The sequence below is a fragment of the Scyliorhinus canicula genome, chromosome 3 (assembly GCF_902713615.1).
Source record: "Scyliorhinus canicula chromosome 3, sScyCan1.1, whole genome shotgun sequence".
Classification (NCBI taxonomy): domain Eukaryota; kingdom Metazoa; phylum Chordata; class Chondrichthyes; order Carcharhiniformes; family Scyliorhinidae; genus Scyliorhinus; species Scyliorhinus canicula.
In genome coordinates, this window is record NC_052148.1 from 135,697,302 (window position 1) to 135,719,891 (window position 22,590).

General features: G+C 42.9%; 1 protein-coding gene across 4 annotated transcripts in view; it reads right to left on the reverse strand.

Moving 5' to 3' along the window:
- Positions 1–1,849: 1,849 nt before the first annotated feature.
- LOC119962988 (protein NOXP20-like) overlaps positions 1,850–22,590 on the reverse strand; it is a 47,814-nt gene continuing 27,073 nt past the window's right edge. For 3 of the 4 annotated variants that reach the window (XM_038791410.1, XM_038791412.1, XM_038791413.1), the window contains exons 9-14: positions 16,342–16,424; positions 12,420–12,566; positions 10,165–10,304; positions 8,971–9,043; positions 5,566–5,619; positions 1,855–2,399 (exon numbers count right to left, since the gene is read on the reverse strand). In XM_038791410.1, coding sequence (XP_038647338.1) covers positions 2,298–2,399; positions 5,566–5,619; positions 8,971–9,043; positions 10,165–10,304; positions 12,420–12,566; positions 16,342–16,424 — 599 coding nt within the window. In that variant the 3' untranslated portion in view covers positions 1,855–2,297. Of the gene's footprint in view, positions 2,400–5,565; positions 5,620–8,970; positions 9,044–10,164; positions 10,305–12,419; positions 12,567–16,341; positions 16,425–22,590 lie in introns of all 4 variants that reach the window. The other variant, XM_038791414.1, reaches the window with a different exon arrangement.

Sequence of the window (22,590 nt, forward strand, 5' to 3'; positions counted from 1 at the left end):
GGCAAAGAATAAGGGAATTCAATGTGAGCCAGTAACAATGTCAGTCCAGTTTTCCCTTCTGGCCAGGTTTTGTTTTATATCTGTTGTGCATCTCACAGAAACATTAGGTATGCACCCACCTCTCATTAACATACGAAATAGAGCTTTATGCCCATTAAGTTAAAGGGTTAGATTTTTCATCTATTTAATATGACTAGACCAAAAACAAAATCTAGATAAGTGTTTATTTATCTGCTGTACTGGAACTGGATTAAACTTCAGATTTTTTTGTTGGTCACTGTTAAATTAAAAACTCAAAATATGAAAAATACCAAAGGTGGAATTTTCCCTGCAAGCTTCTGAAACCCATTATCAGGTTCAAATGGGGCTCAGAAGCCCCCATTTGTGGAAACAGTCATCCTTGCAATTTACCTCTGGAGTATTCAATTAATAGTTAGAAGACGGGCTCGCTATCCAATTAAGGACAATGGGCAGCCTCTCACAGTTGAAGCACCAATCAGAGGTCTCCAGCTTGAATATAATTCAGCAGCAAGATGACATGACAGGGAAGTGAGGGAAGGAGTGCCCTAAAATGGAGGGGCCCTGTTTTTAAACCTCTGGGGAAACTGGAGGAGGAATGCAAAATCCATATCAACCTCCTTCAATGGTCTATTTTTAGTTTAATCAACCACCCACTGCATGCACTCTCGTCGTCCCCACTCGCCATCTCTGGACCTTTTACACGGTCCAACTACTGTAATGTAATAAGGCCAGATAGGCAAAAATAATTCTTTTTACGTTTAAAAAATTTTTTTTTTTGAGTGATGACCTGCTACGTTTATCTACACACAGCAGGAGTGTATCTGGGCTACTTTAACTACTCATCTGCTCCATTCATGATCCAATGGAGACTAAAAATTCAGTCCAGATCTTTGCCCACTCGTCTGAACTGCGTGAAGAATGTAATTTGGATTCCAAAATGGGGAATAGGCAAGTTTGGAATGCAAAATAAAAATAGAAAAATATGATCGCATTTCCCCAGGATAGGTAATGCCACTGGGCGATAGGTAGAGACCTTGGAAAACTGTCACTTTAATGCTAATTCTCATCAGTCTTACTAGTCTCTACTGAAGTTATGGTGGGAGGTGGAGAGAGCCCTGTGGAAAGCCAATGCTTATATATTTAACTGGGATGCATTTAGTTTATTTTTGCCCACTTCAGTTCCGTGTGGATTATATTAATGGTAACTGCTTCAAAAATTCAAAAATCTACTACAGTAACATTTAACTTTCACACATTAGTCATATCAGCATCTAAAGTATTGTAGTGATTTTCCTGCAATCTTATAAATTATATTTTTGCATCCACATCCTGAATCAAAACATTATTTGCTTACATTAACTATGAAACTATTGCAGTGACATAAAAATATTAGTGATGATGTTTGCCTAGTGTTTAAGCTTACTAAAATAGAAAAGTGCGGCTTTGGTGACAAGGGGCTGAATTTTTAAAAATTATTTCGAGGATTGTAGGCATCGCTAGCTAGGCCAGCATTTATTACCCATTCCTTTTGGATGGCATGATTTTAATATGATCACAAAATAGTTTTTAAAAACATTTTTGGATAAAAAGTCATTTGGAATTAATGTTAACATTTTGTAAAAGTTAATGAGAACATAGAACATAGCGCAGAAGGAGGCCATACGGCCCATCCAGTCTGCACCCACCCACTTAAGCCCTCACTTCCATCCTATCCCCGTAACCCAATAACCCCCCCTAATCTTTTTTTTTGTCACTAAGGGCAATTTATCATGGCCAATCCACCTAACCTGCACGTCTTTGGACTGTGGGAGGAAACCGGAGCACCCAGAGGAAACCCATACATACACGGGGAGAACGTGCAGACTCCGCACAGACAGTGACCCAGTGGGGAATCGAACCTGGGACCCTGGCGCTGTGAAGCCACAGTGCTATCCACTTGTGCTACCGTGCTGCCAGGAGTTGGATCTCCAGGTCTCTCAAGAAGTTAAGAAATTGGATATGTACAATATTAGTGATCATTGCTTCGAAAAGAGTATTGCACACCATGGAACACTTATATTTATTTCACTGTGTTAACTCATGTCTTTCTAAGGCAATTGGTGTTTCAATTGGTCTTACAAAACTAACAGAAATCCTAGTAATGACTTTTCTATTGCCTTAGCGTATACCCTTGGTGCAGAATTATGTTCCTGTTAGCTTTGTTGCAAGTTGTCTGAAATTCTACAACTCAAAAAGTAACATTGCTGAATGCAAAGGTAATGCCACAATTCCTTCCCTTATTTGGCTGCTTTGTTGATTTTGGACTGCATATGGCAAATCTGAAGAATTGGAAGTAGTAACTGAAATGCACCTTTGATGTAGGTGGTACTGTTGGAGCCCTGTAAAGAAGAACCCAAAATAAATTAGTTAATTTATTGCTAACAGTCCTTTATAGATAAACAAGTGTCTTTTTTCACAACCAAAACAAATAAGAAATTTTCTCTGCGCTTCAATTTATTGCCTTGTTTTCAAAAACGACTGACAAAGTGTGGGATTCTGTGAGCAGATAGTGTGACTTGTAAGTAGCAAAATTCTACCAGGTGTTTTGCAAACATATTTTCAGGATTAAAGTAACTAAATGGCAGAGTGAAGCATCATAACATAAGTAGTAGGGGTGGTGTAAATATCTTCAAAATCTAGCCCATAGCGTTATACAGCTCACAACTGCTGGTTCAGTAAACAGCATTCATTAGGGAATGTTGAGTTCTGCAGAATAATTAGATGATAATTATTCTGTTTGAATTAAGTGATTTAAAAAGCCCATTTCAATTTACTTCCAGCTACCATTAAAATTCCAGGACTGACTGTGATTCCAAGTCATAAAAAAAAAAGCCTTGGCTCAACATCTCAACAAAAGGTTTAAAATAATGAGAACATGCACTTTAAGAAATAAAAATGGAAAGGTGCAAATGATGGATATTTGAAATGAAGCGATAAAATACTGGACATACACAACAACTGCAAAGGAAAGATGTGCTACGATATTTTAAATACATAGCCTACTTAGAACTGAAGGTTGGAAGCTAAGCAAGCATTTTAGGAAGGCTAGGGGGGAAAAAAAGGCTAAAAAGTTGACAGAAGAGACAATCAACATATACATCAATCACAGCAGGGGATGCTGACCTGCATATTGAGAAAATATTTTCTTAATACTGTGCAATGAGATTAAACAAATGGAAAGAGCATATGTAGTGTTTCAGGAAGGGAACTGTAGACACAAGGCTATCTTTCACACATACACTCTTGCCACCCAACTCAACGTCTCCACCACCTTCTTCGATCTTGAATGAGCCATAATCTACTCCAGCTAAATATGGAGAAGGCTGAAGTTACTAACTTTGGCCCTCACTACAAACCTTGCAACTTTGGTGGGGAAGGGACAATCATCTAGGATTGAACCAGACTGTCACAATCTAGGCTCTGAACAATTCCGGAATCCTTTAAAAACGGCAGGCAGGATTCCTGTCACCATTACAAGCACGCCCAATTTTCACTGGTGCGGGATAGATGTGTTCGTAGTTTGCCCAAATCCTGCACTCCCAACCTGGCCAGCTCCATTGTGAGGGGAGGTGTCTTTTAGACCTCCACATTCTTCGTGCAGTTCAGCCAACTTCTCCGTGACCCATGGTTCATGGCACCACAGAAGAGTTCCGAACCATAATTAGGATTCAAAACATTAAAAAAGTCCAGTTAAAAAGACCTTGCCCATGATCCCCTGTCGCTTTCATTAAAACTTAATGCCAACTGATGCCCTCTACCCACTCCCAGGACCACTCATTTCCATGCCAACCTGTGGCCCTTCCATGCCCATTCATCCAGTATATACTGTGCCCAGAACCAATGAGCCATATAGTAGCAATATCATCTGTGGAACTGCTCAGAAAAAACAACACCCATTCAAAAGCAACAGTCAAAATGTGCAAAACCCACAGACAGCAATTTGATAATGACCAGATAATCCATGTTTTATGATGTCGGTTGAGGGATAAATATTGGTCATGGCACTGGGATCAACTCTTCTTTTTCAAAAATGCAGAAGGATATTTCACAAGTATCCAAGCAGCCAGATGGTGGTCTTAGTTTAACATCTAATCTAAAGATGGCACCTCAGACAGTGCAGCAATCCCTCAGTATTGCACTGGAATGTCAGTCTTCATTGGCGATAAAGCGCTTTGTGATGTCCACTGGCTTTGAACAGAATGATATAAATGCAGGTCTTTCTTTCCCCCTTTTGATGACGTTCTTTTACTGTTTAAATGTTCACAAAATACTTTTAGGTTCCCTTTGATGCTACTAACCGATTTTTGTACAATTTTATTGTTCCTCTCATTTCCATTTTCAGTTCGCCTCTGTATTCTGCGTAGTTCTCTACTGAATTATGAGCTAACATTCATCGTAAGCCTTTTCCTATTTTGTTTGACTCTTTTTATTGCCACGGGGCTAAGACCTCACTCTATATCATCCTGGCTAATTTCTAGCATATTTTTATTTAAACTGAAGCTAAAATGACTTAGCTATGACCTAAACAAAAATAATTTCTGGCCTTCTGAAACAGCAGCAACCTTGTCATCTCTAAAGATATGCTAATGTTCCCTGTGACTGCAGATATCAAATCCCAAGGAATTGTATAAAGCCCCTTTATACTTTTAAAGCCAACCCCTGGCCAACAAGACGATCCAAGGGGCAGCACGGGTGGCGCAGTGGGTTAGCCCTGTTGCCTCACGGCGCCGACGTCCCAGGTTCGATCCCGGCTCTGGGTCACTGTCAGTGTGGAGTTTGCACATTCTCCCCGTGTTTGCGTGGGTTTCACCCCCCACAACCCAAAGATGTGCAGGTTAGGTGGATTGGCCATGCTAAATTGCCCCTTAATTGGAAAAAATTAATTGGGTACTCTAAATTTATTAAAAAAAACAAAACGATCCATCTGCGAACAAAATAATTCTGAAATCTCTGTTGCACTTAATAATAGGTGAAGCATTAACCTTTCTGTTTACAAATAGGTGGTGAAAGGAGAAATCAGGGCTCTTTTAAATTAAACCCCATGCTGCCCGTAATAATATCTTTAGTCACCCAGGAAACTCCAGCTTTGGATGTCCTTCCATTCCCCTTTCGAGTTTGTATCCAAATTATATTTTTGTTAAAAGTATTCTAATGCTCATAAGGCATGTTCAACAAGAGACAGTTGTGGAAAGAGCATCCATAGTAGCATAACAAAGAGTAGATAAATAGTTGAAAAAGTAAAAATATAAAAGGTTATGGGAAAATTGCAGGGGAATAGGACACCGAGGAGACTGGCCTCTATCGGTACTGTTAATTCTCTGTCAGATCAGACAGACTTTACGTATTCAGCATGCAGTTAATAAACTAAAATAAATTTAAGAAAATTAAACTGGACATCTTGTTTAAACAAATGTTAATGGTAGGTGAGATAAGTTATCCTGCTTAAAACAAAGAACTACATTAAGGAGCATTGTATCAGCCTTATTTAAAAAGTATAAAGCTCACCTCCAATAATATGGAATTTATCTGTGGATTTAAAACCTCTGCTTTCTTTTTAGCCTGTAAAAAATTACACAAAAGCAATTAAAACAAATCAGCTGTATGTTACAATGAACCTACTACGGATGCTTAAAATCTGGAATAAAAATTTAAAATGCTGGAGCCGCTCAACTAGTCAGACAGCATGTGCGGGGAGAAACAGAGTATCGGCACAATTTAACGGACGTGTCGTGTCCGCCGAGGATTCGTGTGGGGTGGTTAGATCATGGGAGAGGCCCAAATTGGGACCCGTGCTCAGTACCAAGCAGTTTGTGATCTAACCGGCCCGCTCCAGTTGGTGGGGTCCGGATCCCACCTAGGGGCAACGTGAAGCTAATTGAAGGCCAAGGGCAATCGTTGTCTCATTAGCCAGATGGAAGCCCAATCTAGCGGCCACCCGTGATCTAACTGACTCCCCAGTGAGAGGTTGCGCAGGCGCCATTAGTACTGGTCCACACAAAAATCCAAGAATCCCTAAAACAACACTGCAAAGGTGAAAAAGCATGGGAGCCCTGGCCCTCTTGCAACTTACAATACTACCACTGGGCACTAATGGCCGAGAGAGTGAGGGGGTGGTTGAAGGAACCAAATTCATGGAAACGGGTGAGGATAGAGGAGTCCTCCTGCACAGGAGCGACCTTCCAAGCCCTCACCACGACAGCACTCCCATCCCCGCTGGCAAAACACTGAACCAGCCCAGTGGTAGTAGCAAACTGAGAACCTGTAACCAAACGAGGCAGAACTTCGGTCTGACTGAGGTGTCCATCATGACCCACATCTGCGGCAACTACAGGTTTCCACCAGCCATGCCAGACTCCACCTATAAGAGGTGGAGACAAGACAGTGGGATACTAGCGATTAAGAACTTTGACATAGGTGACAGCCTTACGACCTTAGAAGAGCTGACGGAGAGAAAGGAACTACCGAAATGGACAGGAACTCCGACATTTACAGATCAAAAACTTTCTCCGCAAGGAGACGACAAGGTACCCCAGGGCCCCGAGAGACACAATGTTGGAGGAGTTACTGGACAGGGCAGTTTGGAAAAGAGGAACTTGGGAACATATACGGTCGACTCATTGAAAGGACACCCTCCCCACTGGATGGAACAAGGGAGAAATGGGAGGAAGGGTTAGGGACGGAAGTAGACTGAGGACTCTGGAGCTAATACTGAACAGGGCTAACTCCACCTCCTCCTGTGCAAAGCTACGTCCCGGAAGACGTGCTGTTAGGTAATTTGGACGTTCTGAATTCTCCATCACTGTACCCGAACAGGTGTCGGAGTGTGGCGACTTGGGGATTTTCACAGTAACTTCATTGCACTGTTAATGTAAGCCTACTTGTGACAATAATAAAGATTATTATTATGAATAGATTCACTAAGGTTGATTCTGGAGTTGAGAGGATTGGCTTAGGAGGAGAGACTGAGTAGGCTGGGACTATACTCATCGGAATTTAGAAGAGTGAGGGGGCATTTTATACAAACTCAGTAGCACAGTGGGCAGCACTATTGTTTCACAACAGGGTCCCAGGTTCGATTCTCAGCTTGGGTCACTGCCTGTATGGAGTCTGCACGTTCTCCCCATGTCCGTGTGGGTTTCCTCCGGGTGCTCAGTTTCCTCCCACATGTCCCGAAAGACGTGCTGTTAGGTTAACTGGACATTCTGAATTCTCCTTCTGTGTACCTGAACAGACGCCGGAATATGGCGACTAGGGACTTTTCAGAGTAACTTCATTGCAGTGTTAATGTAAGCCGACTTGTGACAATAAAGATTAGTGTTATTATAATATTTATGAAGTGAATAGATAAGATAGAAGTAGGGAGGTTGTTTCTACTGGCGGGTGAAACTAGAACTATGGGGCATAGCCTCAAAATAAGATGGAACACATTTAGGACTGAGTTCAGGAGGAAGTTCTCCACCCAAAGGGTTGTGAATCTGTAGAATTCTCTGCACAGTGAAGCAGTTGAGGCTACCTCGTTAAATGTTTTCAAGGATAGATAGATTTTTGAACAGGAATTAAGGGTTACGGTGAGCGGGTAGGTAAGTTGCTTTGAGTCCACAAAAAAGATCAGCCATGATCTTATTGAATGGCGGAGCAGGCTCGAGGGGCCAGGTGGCCTACTCCTGCACCAGTTCTTATGATCTTATATTATGTCTGGGGCCACTAGAGACCCCTGGTGGTAAGGGACAGGGCGACATACTGGCACTCCCTCTGGCACCCAGATTCCTTGGCAGTGCTGGGATGGCACCTTGGCACTGCCACCCAGGCACTGCCAAGGTTCCTGGAAGACACTTGCCAGGTTGGCAGTGCCATGATGCTCAGGTGGTATTATCAAGGTCTGAGGGGGGACATGCCAATGAAAAAATGGGGGGGTTATGGCGGTGGGGGTGTGTGTGTATTTAAATTGCGGGTTTGAAGGGGCTCCCTGAAGGCTTGGAGAGGGGGGGGGGGAAAGAGGGGCCCCTAAGCGGCCCATAACCGGGTGTCCTCACTTGAGAGGTGGGGGAGGGGGGGTAATGCTGTTGAGGGTGACATTGCCCGTAGATGGGGTGTGGGGGACCCTCAAGCTCACTTAGAGATCGCTGCACACTTTCAAAATAGTGGCCCGATTTTGGAGGAGCTGGTCAGGCCAGCAAGGTCAGCTCAGGTGATGAAAATAATTCTAAGTGTGGGCTAGCGTGGTGAGGAGCTCCCCAAGGCCCACATAATTGGCTAAGTGTGGTTAGGTTGTGATGGAGAACTTGCCGGCAGAGCTGGGGAGAAACTCCCAGCCAAACCTACCTGAAATGACACTTGGAAACCTTTCCGTTAGATCGCGCCCAGTGTTGCAGGCTAACGTTGACCCTTCATCAGAACTGAGAATAGATATGTGATAGGCTTTGATCAAGTAAAAGGGGTGCGGGACAGGGAGCAAGGGAAAGGTCTGTGGTAAGGTGGAGGGCAGGAATGATTAAATGAGAAGAGATGTTGTGCTATTAGGCAAAGAAACAAGAGGTGCATCCAGATAAGGGGTAAATAGCTAGATGACATCCATCCAAATGCGAAGTATGCCTCATGTTAAATTGACTAACTCTACAATATATGGGAGGAATTTCAAAAGTGAAATCAACGTGTGTTTAGAAAATTATCCTATTTATGGAGTTGCTCAGTGAAGTATCTTTTGTCTTGACTTTTCTCAGCAATGCATATTCTTAATTCATTGAACTCTAATTTGTAGTGCGCCAATCACGAATATACTGAATTTTTATTAAGATACTGTGAGATACTGATAAACTCCCTGGTGACCTTGAAGACCATCTTCCTTAAAGAAGCCAATCCTCCTCAAGTTTGAGACAATAAAAGTGATAATATATAACTGCAATAACTTACCCCTGCTCGAGTCAAACAGGAAACAAACTTCTGAGACAGCAAAGACACTTCCTTACACATGGCAACAGTTAATCTGGATCAACATAAAATAAAACCTGATCAGAAAATGTGATTTAGAAACAAACTTGATGTAATCAAACTTGTATACGAAGGCTTGGTGAGCCAGTTAGTTGAAAATGTTCACATACACTCTAAGAAAAGGTTTGCACGACTAAATACGCAAACATGTTTTGATTTATTTCATAGCTCGGTATCAATATAAGGACATCGTATTAAGATATTAGTAATCTGAATAGTAGCATTCATTTTCAGAGAAGTAATGGATGACAATGAGATAAGAAGGGATAAATGCCTCCTAAATTGACATGGTTGAGAAGATTTGTGATCAAGAGCAATTTTTGTTAAAAAGCAGAATGAAAGGCCATGTCGCAAACTTTTATTTAATGCAGGTATGAACTTTAAAAAAAAAACATTTTATTAAGGCATTTATTATTTTCTAACAACAAATACAAATGTAAACATAGAACATAACAGCGCAGTACAGGCCCTTTGGCCCTCGATGTTGCGTCGACCTGTGAAACCACTCTAAAGTCTATCTACATTATTACCTTATCATCCATTATGTTTATCAAACATAACCCAGTAAATAAACCCCCCCCCCCCAACCAACAACCATACCCAGCCAACATGGCTTATACACACAATTCTCCAGTCCCATCACCTCCTCTAGCTGATCCCACCTACACTAAACAAACTACCCCCCCTCCCACGTTCTCTAACTCACCCCCTTCTATTGTTTCTGCTAACAGTTTTGTTTTCTCCAAAGAAGTTGATAAACGGCTGCCACTGTCAGGTATGAATTTTTATAGCTAAAAATAACAACCGTTTGCATATGGAGATTTAAATATTTTTAGCCTGTGAGTAATGAAGATAGTTTGAATATTGTAAAATTCCTTTTGTCATATTTTGTCAAAATTTGTGTCATAAATTCTGCTGCCCCAAATATGTATTTTTTTGGCAGTTGAGGGATTGTTTTTCTGTTTTCTAAGTTTAGCAAAAAAAGGAACCATAAAGTAGTGTTCCCTGATTCTCTCATCACTGTTCTTTTCTAATTATGTTATACTGAACACACACATTTGTGATTAAATCAAATAAATTATCCCAAATCAAGATCAGTATAGTTTTAGGTCTTACGCAGTGAGGATTTTAGACTGATCCAATGCTGGCTTCTCCACGTCCTGTCCATGAAGAATTAACTCAGCCACCTTATGGAGTTGCTCAATGCAGCGTGCTGTTATCTCAGCCAGGCTCTCAACGGACGACATCAAAATATCCTGAATTCAAAACAGTGTGTTTAATTTACAAATAAATATTTTTCTCTACAAATATTAGCCCTTCCTCCTTGCAGGAGCCACCCATCACTATGTGGCCCAAATAGCCATTACAACGTATAATCCTCACTGCAGAGGCATTACAGTCTAGCCCATTTATGTCCACACTTTGCGACACTTTTAGTACAGGTTGCTATGTGTCGCTCCAAGTTATTGGTACACCTTGGGCTTGATTCTCTGGTCCACCAGTGGCATATTTCTTGGCGGCGTGCCGTTTGCTGAAGGTGGGATTCTATACTCCCTCCACTTGTCAATGAGATTCCCAATGAAGGCTCCCCACGCCGCCGGGTAACCGGCGGGCGGGGTGCACAGCCGGCTGGAAAAGTCAATCGCATTTTTCCTTTATAAACTTCTGGGGCGGTATTCTCCAACCCCCCCCCTCCCCCCGCAGGGTCGGAGAATCGCCCGGGGCCGGCGTAAATCCCGCCCCCGCTGTGGCCGGAATTCTCCGCCACACCGGGAATCGGCAGGGGCGGGAATCACGCCGCACCGGTCGGCGGGCCCCCTGCGGCGATTCTGCGGCCCCCGGTGGGCCGAAGTCCCACCGCTCACAGGCCAAACCCTGCCGGCGAGAATCAGAGCACCTCTGGTGCCGGCGGGAGCAGGCGGCGCGAGCGGGCCCCGGGGGGGACGGGGGGGGGGGGGGGGGGGACGGGGGAGATGCGGGGCGATCTGACCCCGGGGAGGGGGGGGGTGCCCCCACGGTGGCCTGGCTCGTGATCAGGGCCCACCGATCGGCGGGCGAGCCTGTGCCGTGGGGGCACTCTTTTTCTTCCGCCGCCGCCGCCACAGCCTCCACCATGGCGGAGACGGAAGAGACCCCCTCCACCGCGCATGCGCCGGGGTGACATCAGCGGCCGCTGACGCTCCGGCGCATGCACGGACTCACGCCGGCCGGCGAAGGCCTTTCGGCCAGCCGTTCGTGCCGGCTGGCAGGGCCCCAACCACTCCGGTGCGGGCGTAGCCCCTAAAGGTGCGGAGAATTCCTCTACTTGCCGGAGTGGTTCTCGCCACTCCGATACGCCGGGACCCCCCGCCCCGCCGGGTAGGGGAGAATCCCCGTCCAGGTTCCCATTGCTGTGCCAAGACAGGCTAAACTACCACCAGTCAACTGTCTCACACAGATATTGGTTCCGGCTCTGTTCAGGTGCAATCTTGATCTGAGTGTGCCAGACAATGAGGGACCCATCCCGGTAGGTCGCTGGCAAACCTGACCGGGTTTGCCGAACTGCCCTTGGGAAGCTCAGAAAGCAGCGTGACTCCCATTTAATCGGCAACCCACCACTAAAGTTCGTTGGGTTCAGGGATAGTTGGTGTAAATATGGTCACTGATGAGCCTAACTGACATCCCGCCGCAAGTAGAGGAGTTTCTCTCATCAACTCATTCCAGCCTCTGAATAAATCGGGTGAGATTTTCCGGCCACCAGCAGACTGATGTGCAGCCTCTCTCGTGATTAACAGTGTTCAGCTGCCATGTCTCCCTCGGTGATGGGCTGGGTTAAATTCCATGCACAAATTGTTGAAAGTGGCAAGGCAGGTTGTGACAGCACTGTTGTAATGTAGGCTAAATATGGCAGGCATTCTGCATAAACCAAAATCTCTTAAGAAGCACTGAAATGAATAACCAGTTCATCTAATTTTTCATTGAATCTTGTAAATTTTGGCTTTATCACTTCCAAGATCGAAAGGCCGGGATTTTCTGGTCCTGCCGTGATGGGAAACATCACAGGCGGAATGGAAAATTTTGAGAGGCATTTACAAGTCCATTGACTGTTGGCGGGAATGTCCCAGGTAGTCCTAGCCAAAGTCTATTGATCCTGAGCGGGCAGCCCGGTCCACAGCATAGTATTTCTCTAAAAGTTAAGTTATAAGCTAGAGTCCTTATATTGAAACTAGAAGGTACATTTTAAGTAAGTTATCCACAACTGGAATGCCATTGGCTATCATAGCTGGAATAACACTTTTTACTTTTGAAAAACAATAATTTAATAACGGTTTTGACAAGATTATCTGTCATTCTAATATTTGTATACACTTCACATTTGAGAAAAATCTCACCTCCACAGATATAATGTCTTTTTGACTTTCTTTGTATTTTTGTTTCTCTTTTTGTTCATCCGCTTTTTCATTATTTGTTTCTGAACTCTTTTCTTCAGCAAGCAAAGCATTGGTCTCCTTCAGCCAATCAAAAGCCTTTCTCCTCGCCTGAAAATGTGAACGGCTATAATTTAGGACATCAGCTGATTTTAAGTGTTTTAACATTACATAAAATCTCTTCTTTAAAATAACATATATTTGTGAAAATATTTTTGAGTTTCATACTTTGCTTCCAACAATTTACAAAACAATGCTAAACCAACACACATATTCACAACAGAGGAGCATCCCAACAACAACTGTGGCCATGACCCCTCCTTTAAGGTGTACTTTTCTTACATATTTGATATTTTTCAACATGGCCAAGACACGTAGTTACAGACATTTATGTAGTTTGGTTCGGGCTTTAGCTTGCCTACGAGCCGATTTTTATCCATCCTGCTTGAGACCACCACTTTTGCGCATGGCTCCACCCTCGCCTCACAATCCTGGATATGGCCTTAAAGAAGGTTGTCCAATTCCCAACAATTCTGGGGCAGGGCCAGAACATATGGGTATGATTGGCCGGGCCTCCCTGGCACCGTTTGCAAATGTCCTCCACCTCCAGGGAGAACCTGCTCATTCGAGTTCTGGTTGGGTGTGCTCTGTGCACCACCTTTAGCTGTGCCCTGCACACGTGGAAGTGAAGTTTGCCATGTTCAGCACTTCAATCCAGAGACTTCCCCTTATCTCCATCTAGTTCCTTCTCCCATTTTTTATTTTGTCTCGTCGAGGGGTGAGTGTACCTCCTCCAACAATCTCCCATACCATACATGTCTACACAGTTCCCCCTACCCAGGGCACCCATGACCAGCAGTCTTTCTACTACTGAGTGCCCTGGTATCTGGGGGTGGGGGGTACATCGTTGCTTCTTTGCGGAGAACGTTTTTGACGTGAATATGTTCACGGATCATTTCCTCTCAGGAGCTGGAATTTTTCCATGAGTTCCCCAGGGTAACTACTCTACCGTCCGTGTAGATGTCCCTAACAGTCAAAGTCCCCTTATCCTATCTCCACCTTTGAAGGAGGCATCCACTGTTACAGGAGTGAACCTGTGGACGATGCAGATGGAGATTTCAGTTAGACCAAAGTGCTGCCTCATATGCTACAACATTTGGAGTGTGGCTACTACCACTGGTATCTGGCTGGGGGGAGGGGAGTGCGGCTGTAGCCCGAGCTTGGAGGGCCCTGCACCGAACTCTCCTCCCATCCTTCCTCACCCACTCCGCTCCAGATTCCTTGACCCAACCCCGTACTCTTTCTGCTGTAGCATAATCAAGAATAGAAGAGTTGTGTATGGCAATATATTTTTAAACCTAAAATATAGGTTCAAAGTAACACTGACTTGAGGGAAAAAAATGACTTTTGATTTGATTAATTTATATCTGTTCCCCTAAATGAAATAGTTGCAAAGTGGCCTCTCTCTGTCCATCTTAGGATATTTTTGTGGACAAATTACATGAGATACTTTTACACCAATTACTTTCACATAATTAGTGTGTTATATTTGCAAAGTACAACTCACATTACCTGAGCTTCAACATATTCAATACATAATTTTTTACATTTAGAAACGGATGCAACCTAATAATTAAAGTTGCCGTCTCTCCCACACGGCGTGTTGAGACAGCTTGCCGTTGGCCAGTGATAGGGTCTTTTTGTCCTGCCACTGTCAATGGGATTTCCCATTGAATCCACCCCTGCCACCAAGAAACAAGCAGTGGGGGTTTGCTATCAGCGGGATTGAAAGATCCCGTTGGCGGGAATGCTGCCCCCCTGGATCTCAAATCTCGGAGTAAAAGATTGGGGCGTCATCATTAAAGGACACTCCGATCAGCACTAAAGTGGATCTCCACCCACCCCCTCCTCCACCCACCACAATGGAGATATAAGGGGCTCCCCCACCCCGGACAATTATTAGGGGCTCCTGGCGATGCTTGAATGGTCAGTGAGGGGCGAATCATGTGGTGGAAGGGGCTGGCTAATGATATTCAAATTTATTGAAAACCATTGAAATGAGGTTCTTGACCTTTGGGGTCATTAACCTCGTGTCCTCACCAGCATGGAAAATCGGGAAATACAATCTCTTCAGAGAGAATCGCGATTTTCTGCCTGCGTCGCATTCTCTCTGCCGGTGAACAATGGGGCTGAAAATCGTCCCCATTGTCGTGTCTTTTTCAAAAGTGAATAAAGCCAATGGACTATTTTTGAACAGTTATACAATAAGGAAAAAGTTGCATAAATATCTCAATAACAGTAATTGCAAGAATATGATTATTGTACTGGTGGGACAATAATTAATTTTAGAAGGTGTTGCTTGCAGTTCCTTTTGGAATAGTGCCCAAAACATAAGATGATTGTTGTTAATTATACTCACTAATCAGGGACCCAATGGAAAATAGATTTAGTGGCTGCACGCAGATTTTAGTATGGTCAGAATAGTCATAAGATATAGAAATATTACAATTTATACAAGGAAATACCAGTTTATATAATTTAATTAAGCTGAATTAATCAATATGAAATTGATTAGATTAGAATTTAAAGTTTTGATTTTCCACAATGCCAACAATATTATTTCAATTGACAGTTTGACTGAAAGCATGTCAAATATGTCTCTACTGAATTCAAGAAAGGCTCAAAGCACTTCAGAGCCAATGAAGCAGTTTTGGAATATTTGTTGATACTGTTATAGAGAAACCCAGCAGCTAACTGTGCAGAGCCAGGTCCTGCAAACAGTAATGAGACAAATGCTTCATATGCTTTAATTATTCTAAACATTTCTACAAAACAGCAAAATATGACAGAATATGTTCAAGTAATAGATGTGATGCAATACCGAGATATGTAAACCATGTTGAACTATGTAGAAGGAACTCAGAATTGATCTTCAATGTATACAAAGTTAGGTTTTGTCAATCAGGGTCAACGTAGGTTCACTACAATAGATCGGCTGGGCTGAAACCTTTAAACCTTTAATTCTTAGCTAATGGCTTCTCTTTCTTCCTCGAGTTAGAAAGGAAAGCATTAGGGCAGCACGGTGGCGCAATGGGTCAGCCCTGCAGCCTCACGGCGCCGAGGTCCCAGGTTCGATCCCGGCTCTGGGTCACTGTCCGTGTGGAGTTTGCACATTCTCTCCGTGTTTGTGAACTTGGTTCTCCTGATTATTGGGCAGCAAAACTCTGCTGAAAATTTTACTTGGTTGGACTTTTGAGTGAGCATAGGATTTGACTTATATGAATAGTATGCAGACGCTCATCTTTCAAGCTTACAAGGAAAAATGGCTTTTGAGGGAAGTACTGGTTCTGATCATTTGTAAATACGAAGTGATACTTAATGAATGCGAGTGAACATATGTTCTCTCAAATTGCAACATCTAATGAGAATAAATTTGTGTGATTGAATGCTTTCCTTTCTTTTAATAAAAATTTAGAGTACCCAATTCATTTTTTCCAATTAAGGGGCAATTTAGCGTGGCCAATCCACCTAGCCTGCACATCTTTGGGTTGTGGGGGGAAACACCCACACAAACACGGAGAGAATGTGCAAACTCCACACGGGCAGTGACCCAGAGCCGGGATCGAACCTGGGACCTCGGCGCCGTGAGGCTGCAGGGCTGACCCACTGCGCCACCGTGCTGCCCTAATGCTTTCCTTTCTAACTCGAGGAAGAAAGAGAAGCCATTAGCTAAGAATTAAAGGTTTAAAAAAAACAATGCAGAACAGACAAAAGGGCAACTATAGAACATCAAGAGTGATCTCCCCACACACCATTACCCCATCCCAATTAAACATCTCCAAAACTTATGACAAATGTGTTGTAATTATTCACAAAATTTACTTGCCTTGTTGAGCTTGTCTGGAGTGGCAGCAACATGCAACTCAAATAGTAGCTCAGTTAGCATGTTCACAAACTCCTCACCCTCATCTGCCAGAAACAAAATAGTATTTAGTCTACTTATTGCATTTGTTTACACTATTTTCAGATTTTCAAAAATGACAGATGTTGACAGTTTCTTCCTTAAACCTGAGGTTACAGTTTGTCACAGCACTCATGCAAAAATAATTCAGTATCATACTTCCAGTCTTTCGCCGAACGAGCGATAAATTATTTTACCATAGACGTAGGAGCAGAAGTAGGCCACTCGGCCCATCACGTGTGTTTACCATTCAATCAGATCATGGCTAATCTGATATAATCCTCAACTCCATTATTTTGCCTTATCCCAAAACCCTTCATTCCCTTCTTGATTAAAAATCTGTCTATCTCAGCCGCAATGATAATTAATGACCCAGTCTCTACATCTCTCTCCGGTAAACAATTCCACAGATTCACTAACCTCTGAGAAGAAATTTCTCCTCATCTGTCTTAAATGGGTGACCCTCTTACTCTGAGATTATACCCTCTGGTCCCAGACTTTCCCACAAGTCAAACTATCCTCTCAGCATCTACCCTGTCAAGATCCCCGAGAATCCTATATGTTTTAATAAGATTAACTCTAATTCTTCTGAACTCCAGTAAGTACAGGCCCAATCTACTCAACCTCTCCTCCTAAGAAAATCTCTCCATTGCTGGGATCAATCTAGTGATGCTTCTCCTATTGCCTCCAATGCCAATATATCTTTCCTTAGATAAGGGGAACAAAACTGTTCACAGTATACCAGGTGTGCTCTAACTAGTGCGTTGTATAGTTTTAGTCGGTCTTCCCTATTTTTGTACTCCATTCCTTTTGAAATAAAGGCCAATATTTCATTTGCCTTCCCAATATCCAGCTGAATTTGTATGCTAGCCTTTTGTGATTTATGCACAAGGATACTCAAATCCCTCCGTGCTGCAGCTTTCTCCAGTGTTTCTCCATTTAAATAATATTCAGCTCCTTTATTCTTCCTACCAAAGTGTATAACTTTACATTTTCTAACATTATATTCCAATCGCCAAGTTTTTGACCGCTCAACTGTCTGCATCCCCCTGTAAATTCTGTGCGTCATCCTTATTACTTGCCTTCCCACCTATTTTGGAGTCATCTGCAAACTTGGCAATTATATATTCACTTCCCTCGTCCAAGCCATGAATATATATTGTGCCCTAGCATGGATCCCTGTGGCACTCCACTAGTTACAGATTGCCATCCTGAAAATGCTCTTCTTGTCCAAACTCTCTCTCTTTCAACCTCGATCCATGCTAATATGCTACCCACAACACCATGGGCTCTTATTGTACCAATTAAACTTTGTGTGATAACTTACTGAACACCTTTTGGCAAGCCAAGTATATTACATCTACTGGTTCCACTTCATCTACGCTGCTCATTACCACCCCAAAAGAATTCTAATAAATTTGTCAGGCATGATTTACCCTTCATGAAGCCATACTGACTCTGTTTGATTATATTATGCATTTCTAAATGCTCTATTACATTCTTTACAATTGACTCTAGAAGTTTCCCAATAACAGACGTTAAGCTAACGGACTTATAGTTACTTGTTTTTATCCCCCCCCCCCCCTTTTGAACAAAGGTGCTACATTGGCAGTTTTCCAATCTCTGGGATTTTCCCAAATTTAGGATTGTTGGAAGACTACCAGTGCTTCCACTAACTGTGTAACTACTTCCTTTAATATCCTGGAATGCAACACATCAGGTCCAGGGGACTTAGTAGCCTTTAGTCCCCTTAGTACCCCAAGAACTTTCTCCCTAGTGATTATTATTGGATGTATTTCCTCCTCCCCTTCTGCCGCTTAATTATTTAAATTTGGAATGTTATTAGTGTCTTCCACCGTGAAGACTCATGCTCCTCTGCAATTTCCTGGTTCCTCATTATTATTTCCCCAGTCTCGTTCTCTCAGGGTGCCATGTTCACTTTGTCCTCTCTCTTCCTTTTTATATATTTTTAAAGAACCTCTTGCTGTCGTTTTTATATTATTTACTAGTTTCCCCTCATGGTTTATCTTTTCCTTCTTTATTTTTTTGGGTCACCTTTTGTTATTTTAAAAACTTTTCCTATCCTCTGCCTTACCACTAATTTTGCCATGTTTTATATTTTTTCTTTCAGTTTAATACTATCCTTCACTTCCCTTGGTCAATCATGGTTGATTCATCCCCTTCCTAGAATCCTTCTTCCTCACTGGGATATTTTTTGCTGTGAATAATGAACTATTTTCAGAAATGTTTGCCATTGCTGATTAACTGTTCTTCCTGCTAAACTCCTTTCCCAGTCGACTCCCGCCAACTCTGCCATCATTCCTTTATAATTACCCTTATTTAAGTGTGGCACAGTTGTTTCCGACTCAAATTTCTCACTCTCAAATTGAATGCTAAATTCTACCATGTTATGGTCACTGCTTCCTCAGGGATCTCGAGGTGGTTTATTAAACTTGTCTCACAAAACATTATCAAATCCAAAATAGCCTGATCCCTGGTTGGATCCACAACATGTTGTTCAAGGAAACAGTCCAGAATACTCTCATGAGCTGTTCCTCATGGCTATCCCTGTCAATTTGATTTTCCCAATCTACATGGAAATTCTAGTTATCCATGATTAAAGTACTGTCTTTTTAATATCCTTTATTATCTCACAATTTATTGTCTGTCCTCCAGTACAGCTAATGTTATGGGGCCTCTAGACTACTCCCAACAGTGCATTCTTCCCCTTGTTATTTCTTACCTCTACCCATATGGATTCTACATCATCCAAGATCATTTCTTGCTATTGCACTTATTCCATCTCGTACTAACAGAAGTACCCCATCACCCTTTTCTTCCGACCTGTCGTTACGAAAAGTCACATGCTCCTGAATATTTTGTTTCCAGTTTTGATCTCTCTATAACCATGTCTCTGTAATGGCTATATGATCAGACCCATTAACCTCAATTTGTGAGGTAATTTATTTATTTTTGTGCCGAATGCTACATGCATTTAAGTAAAGAACCATTAATTTTGTCTTGTTACCATTTTTTCCCTTTTTGATCCTATTTGTTGTTTTTTTTTAATGCTTGTCCCTTCCTGTTACACTCTTGAGCATCATTGCCTTAATGACTGGCTTGTAATGTTGTCATATCTGACAGCGCTTTGGCAAAAGAGTCATTCAAACTCGAAACATTAGATCCCTTCTCTCTCCATAGATACTATCAGACCTGCTGAGATTGTCCAGTATTTTCTGTTTTTATTTCAGATTCGAGCACACGCAGTAATTTGCTTTTATATTATTATAATGCTGTCATAACCTTTTGCTTTATGAGCCTCCATATCCCCTCTATAGAACCACCTCCCTATTTAATTTAAAGCCCTCTCTACTTCCCTCGTTATGCAGTTTGCAAGAACACTAATCCCAGCAAAGGTCAGAATCAATGATAACTTATTTTACTTGATTGTATGAAGCACCTCTTTTGAGAAGAATGCAGAATTAATCGGGAAATCTTATTTCTGCAACTTGTTAATCTGATGTAATAAGGCATATTGGGACTTGTGCAAATTGAGATTTCAGTTCTGGTTCTGACAAAAGATCCGGCATATTTTGTTGGGGTTAAGTTAGGCCAAAATGGATTTATTTTTAAATAGGGAAAGTTTACTTCTTGCTCCTTCTAGCCTACATGTTAATTCTCTGCTGACATATGTAGTGCAACATGTTTTTCATTACAGCTCTATGTGAGAATAGTTCTCTATCTTGCTAAAACAGTTGAAGTGACCCAACTTCTTGTAGGGACGTTCATTGTATTCATCCTGGGAAGAGGTGTTTCAACCTGGTTCCGCCATTTAGATATAAAATGGCTGACTTGCACTGGACTTCCTTTTAGCCATCTTTTGTTCATGCCATTCTTTCATAAGAAATGTGTTAATCTTGAAAATTTCAATTGATTCAGCCATCAGGGGGGGGAGAATTCTAAATTTGTGCAAAGAAAATGTTTCCTGGTTTCACTCCTACCTCCAAATGTGCTTCCCAGTTCTTCCTGCACGAGAGAAAAGAGTTTTGTTGTGTCTAACCTATCAAATCCTTTCTTGCTGTTAAACATCTCAATTATGACACCAATCTCCTTCTGAATTGAAGGAAATACATGCCAGGTTTTTGAACATGTTATTGAAACAATTATTGAACTGGTTTTATTCCTGCAATTCTGGGGGCCTGCTTAGCTCAGTTGGCTAAACAGCTAGTTTGTGATGAAGAGCAAGGTCAATAGCATGGGTTCAATTCATGTACTGGCTGAGGTTATTCATGAAGGCCCTGGCTTCTCAACATTGCCCCTCGCTTGAGGTGTGGTGATCCTCAAGTTAAATCACGACCAGTCAGCTCTCCCCCTCAAAGGGATAGTGGCCTATGGTCATCTGGGATGATGGCAACTTTACTTTTACTTAAGTACAAGAAATATGAGGCTTAAAAAGATGACGTAATAAAATGCCCAGTTAAGAGAGAGTCGAGAAGAAAATGAGAAACGCAGTATTTTTTTTTAAATTAAAGGCACTTTAAAGTGTTCATCATTTTATACAACATCAGCAATGGGCTGTAACTTGAGAGCTCCTCAGCATTGCATTGAGGAAATTACCAAATATGTGCTGGGGAATCCCCTTTGGAGGTTCTCTCATGAGGTTTACATGGCAATTATCCAGAAGTGCAAATTTTCGCTGCGCAACTACCCTACTACTGGGAACCATCCGAAAATGCAATCTAAATCGCAATCTTCGGATGATTCCAACTGGGTGGCATCAATAGGTACAATGTTAGAATTTTAAAACCACTTCTAATTTCGGAGTACCTGTGGAAGAAACCCAGACCCCGAGATTCCCCCACACCCCTGACCCACCAGGGACTCAACTCCCATGCCTCTGCAACCCAATCCCTCCCAGGGGTCTAACCCTACATCCGACACCCTCCTCCCCACCCAGGGCTGACTCTTCCCCGAGGCACGACTCTTCCCCCCCCACCCTCGCCCCACGAACATGGGCCTGACCTCCCCAACCCGGTCCTTGAGACCCTACCCACCACCTCAGAAGGCTAATATCCTGCCCATACTCTGCCCTGGCATGACATGAGACCCAAACCCCCACTGATGCCCTGCCACCCACCAATCCTCCCACCCCCCAATCCGACCTTAGCCAAGGACCCTCACGCCATAACACAGACCCATCCAGCTAGTGCCGTGAAAAAGGGGATTGGCCTCTTGGTCCTGCATAGAAATTAGTGCAGAAGGAGGCCATTCGGCCCATCGAGCCTGCACCGACTCTTGGAAAGAGCACCCCACTTAAGCCCACAACTCCATCCTTTCCCCGTAAACCAGTAACCCCACCTAACCCAAGGGTAATTTAGCATGGATAATCCACCTAACCTGCACATCTTTGGACTGTGGGAGGAAACCGGAGCACCCGGAGGAAACCCACGCAGTCTCGGGCAGAATGTGCAGACTCCGCACAGACAGTGACCCAAGCCGGGAATCAAACCTGGGATCCTGGAGCTGTGTAGCAACTGAGCTAACCACTGTTACCGTGTTGCCCTTACTTTGACTGCTGGACTTTGACGCTGAGCCTGGGGACGCTCTGCACTGCCTTGATCTCGTCCGGCCCGAGCCAAAAAATCGAGCGCAGTTTGGGAAAAACATCAGGTAATAAATTAGGCCTGATGTGGTAATCTGACGCTGACTGCCATTCTGAGGAAGTTCAAGCCTATAGAAATGAACCCACTGCTGAAATCTGGGTAGTAATATTAGGGAATTATTTCATTTTGATAGCATGAACTGAAATGTATTTTTCAAAAGGCCAGCTGTTACGTAATATTTTTAGGTAAACATGGATTGGAAAGGATTAAATCAGGGGAGCTACTAGACTCTAGTGTAGCACTGCCAACAATTTAATTACTGAGCAGATTACAGCTGTGAGACTAAGGATTATGTGGTGCTGCCGCGTTTTGATAGGGGGTACACAGTCTGAAGTATTACTCAGCAAGAATCATCTATTCGGACAAATAGAATAAAGTTCATGTAACGCCTGGGAAACAAAGGAATACATCTAGTAAGCCATACTGACAGTCAGGCAACAGTCAGACAGATATAAAAATAATGAGGCTGCACTTGCAGAAGGGAATGATAGGGCAATCACATGGACTTTAA